The sequence below is a fragment of the Callospermophilus lateralis genome, unplaced genomic scaffold, assembly GCF_048772815.1.
Source record: "Callospermophilus lateralis isolate mCalLat2 unplaced genomic scaffold, mCalLat2.hap1 Scaffold_120, whole genome shotgun sequence".
NCBI lineage: Eukaryota > Metazoa > Chordata > Mammalia > Rodentia > Sciuridae > Callospermophilus > Callospermophilus lateralis.
Window position 1 is genome coordinate 1600878 of NW_027512320.1, and position 2901 is coordinate 1603778.

At 45.8% G+C, this 2901-nt stretch overlaps 1 protein-coding gene across 1 annotated transcript; it reads right to left on the reverse strand.

Annotated features, from left to right (window-relative positions):
* Positions 1–634: 634 nt before the first annotated feature.
* Positions 635–1896, reverse strand: LOC143386708 (uncharacterized protein C12orf71 homolog). The gene is made up of 2 exons (XM_076841600.1): positions 1243–1896; positions 635–844 (listed from the first exon to the last, which is right to left on the reverse strand). The coding sequence occupies exons 1-2, from the start codon at positions 1894–1896 to the stop codon at positions 635–637; spliced, it is 864 nt and encodes a 287-aa protein (XP_076697715.1).
* Between the last annotated feature and the right edge of the window lie 1005 nt (positions 1897–2901).

The following is a 2901-nucleotide window of genomic DNA, read 5'->3' on the forward strand; positions in this document are numbered from 1 at the left end:
AGCCTTCACCCTCCCCCCCTCCATGTTGCCCCTTATGCCAACCGACTTGCTAGAACCAGCCACCATGCCAGGACATTTTAGAATAACATGCTAGAAAAACCTGGTCCCCAGGGTCATGAGAACAGCTCTCTGACTGTCTAACACTACTGACTGACATGGCCTTCCCAGTGACTCACTGCCCTCTGCCACTCACTCCAGACCCACAAGTTCCCCCCAATCCATCCTGCCATGTGGGAGTCACAGGGGTCCTGCTGCCTCTGACACTGCAGGTAGGAGTTAATGATAAAAGATGTTGAAATACATTAAATAAGAAATAAATAGGGGAAATACATTAAGAAGGGGCCTAGGGAGAGAGAAATGAAGGTCATCTGTTTAGGAGGCAGAATACTCCCTGTGCTGTCCTCAGGGTCAACCTCAGTCTTCTGGTCAACCTACCTACTTTCAACCTGGGCCCAGATGTTATGATGGAAGAGGAGGAAGACAGGGAAAACAAGAACTTTATTAAGAAAACACAAAACCATGGTAACTCTACAACACGGGCTGAGGAATCAATTAAAATTCTGGGTGCATAGGATTCCTAACTAGAGGGATCCTTGAGGTTGGAGTCTGTGACCTCCAACCAAATGTCTTCTCTTTAGCGCCAGCAGGATGAGACCTTCTTGGCCTTCTCACGGCGGCGCTTTCTCCCTGGCAGGGAGGACACCAATCGCTTCCTGAGCCAATGGAAAAAGCCCTGGAAATTCATGCAGGAAGTGCCTTCTTTATCTGAAGGCAGGTCCCCCTCCTCTGACTGCAATGCTGAGACTGGGGAGCTCTTTGCTGTGCCAGGCTCCTGGCTTTCCATCTGCCAAGACAAAGAGGAGGAGTTAGAGACATTCAGGGTCAGCAGCAATGGGGCCAATATTACTCATTTATGGATTTCCAATTTACTTTTTTACCAAAATGAGCCAACTGTCAATGCAAAGTGTCAGACTCACTCACATTAAAGCCACACACAGGCACACACACTGGTCTGCACAGGGCTTCTCTCTGTCCTCCCCTCCATCTCTCAGTGCTCCCTGGCATTGCCCAACACCTCTTCCCTGACCCCTTTCCTGGCTGAGCACCTTCTCCCATTGCTCATCTGCTCAGACACTGGGGTCCTCCTCTGCTTCACAGCAGATACAAAGACTCCATGCTGTCCCACCTGGCACCCCCACTGGGCTTGTCCCTTCCTTTCCAGGAGGGCAGCTCTGTGCTCACCTCAACAATTTCATCCTCCTCAAGCTCAGGAGGCATTTTTAGGAACTGCTTGATGTCTCCATTTTCCTGTGGTATACATTTGGGCATGTCCTGACAAGCCTCCTCCTCTTTGGGACTGACCTGAGGCATCTGGGAAGACACACTGATGGACGACTGGACATCCTCCTCCTGGGGCGAATAAGAGAGCACAGGGTCCTCATCTTCATCATCATTCAGACTGTCTAGACATACCATAATAGTTTTCGAGAAATCATCCAGTTCCCAGACAGTCTGGGTCATTGTTTCCTTTTGGTACTTGTCCATCCTCTGGTCATTGTCACTTTGAGCCGAGTTAGGTGCTGAGTCTTCTTGGAGGCTGTGCAGATAGGCATTCACGACCTTGTCGATGTCTTCTTCGCCCAGCTCTTCTGGCTTCTCCTGAATTTCGTTTCTTCTCCCCATGAGTCCCCTTACACTTTGGGTTCCCCATGGCCCTTGGTCAGGAGGGAGGGAGGGAGGATCCTCAGAGGTCACATCTTCACAGGGCGTGATTGCCTCACTGTCAACGTTTTCCTCGGAGGGGAAATAGCCTATAGAGAGGCTCTGGTTGGAACTGTATTCTGAAACGCACTGCTCTATGTCAGAGCAGCTGCTGCCAGTGGACGAGTCGTCCATGGGGTCCAAAGCTCAAATGCCCAGTCTCTTTGGACCCTGGAAAATTCAAAAGAAAAACATTAATGGATGATATGGGGGAAGCTACTCATGTACTTTTCCAAATGATGCCCATTCCTTTATCCATTCCCAGCTATCCCACTCAGGCAGAAGTGCATTCTGTATTTGTACTCTCCAGTCAAGGGCACAAGAGGCAGTTCTTTCTCTTTAAAAACTCATTTTATTGAATAATGACCCTCTACCCTGAGCATCTCCACCTGATACCTCTCACGCTTTGTCTTATCACTACAGTGGGAGGAACTGCCTGCCATAAAAGATAGTTGTATAATTTTGAAAAGTATAGGAAAGTCAATGATGTAAATAAATATCATATATCCCACCATCCAAGGAAAATGACAATCCTCAGGGAAAGAATTTGGTACATTTCTTTATAGTCTTCTTTTTCCTCTTATCTACATATTTGCATGTGTGCGCACATCTATATATGGGAATTCACATCAAAGACAGTGAGATTATTAAATTTTGTAGGACAACCTGCAGGAAACACATATATGGCTATTCTGTAATCCTTAAGAACTTTCTCATTAACTCTCTTTGGTGATCACCTGAGACAGGGGCAGAATATTATATTTTGGATGTGAGGTGTCCATCATAAGCTCTTGTTAATTCCAGAATATTCAGAGGTCAGAGGAGTAGAATTGTGAGTGCAGAAACCTAATGAATTGATCAACCATTAACATAGGTGAACCTTAGATAATTAAGACCATTAAGAATGGTCTTATTAATGATACTAAAGCACCTTATCCACACATTTTTGCCTTTGTTTAAGTAGTCCTGTAGGTGGGATCATTGAATCAAAGATTACAAATATTTTTAAATTATGAGAATTGGTGTTCAATTACTTTCTAGAAAGAATACAGCTATTTAAATGCCCATCCTGACATCATCTGATGGCATCTGTAGTCCAGCATTTCCTGTGATGCCCAGCAAGTCATTGGGGAAAGGAAT

Coding starts and splice junctions, on each gene's coding strand:
- LOC143386708 (XM_076841600.1), bottom strand. CDS start 1,896: ATGGACGACTCGTCCACTGGCAGCAGCTGCTCTGACATAGAGCAGTGC. Junction 845..1,242: donor AGGAGGATGAAATTGTTGAG/GTGAGCACAGAG, acceptor TTGTCTTGGCAG/ATGGAAAGCCAGGAGCCTGG.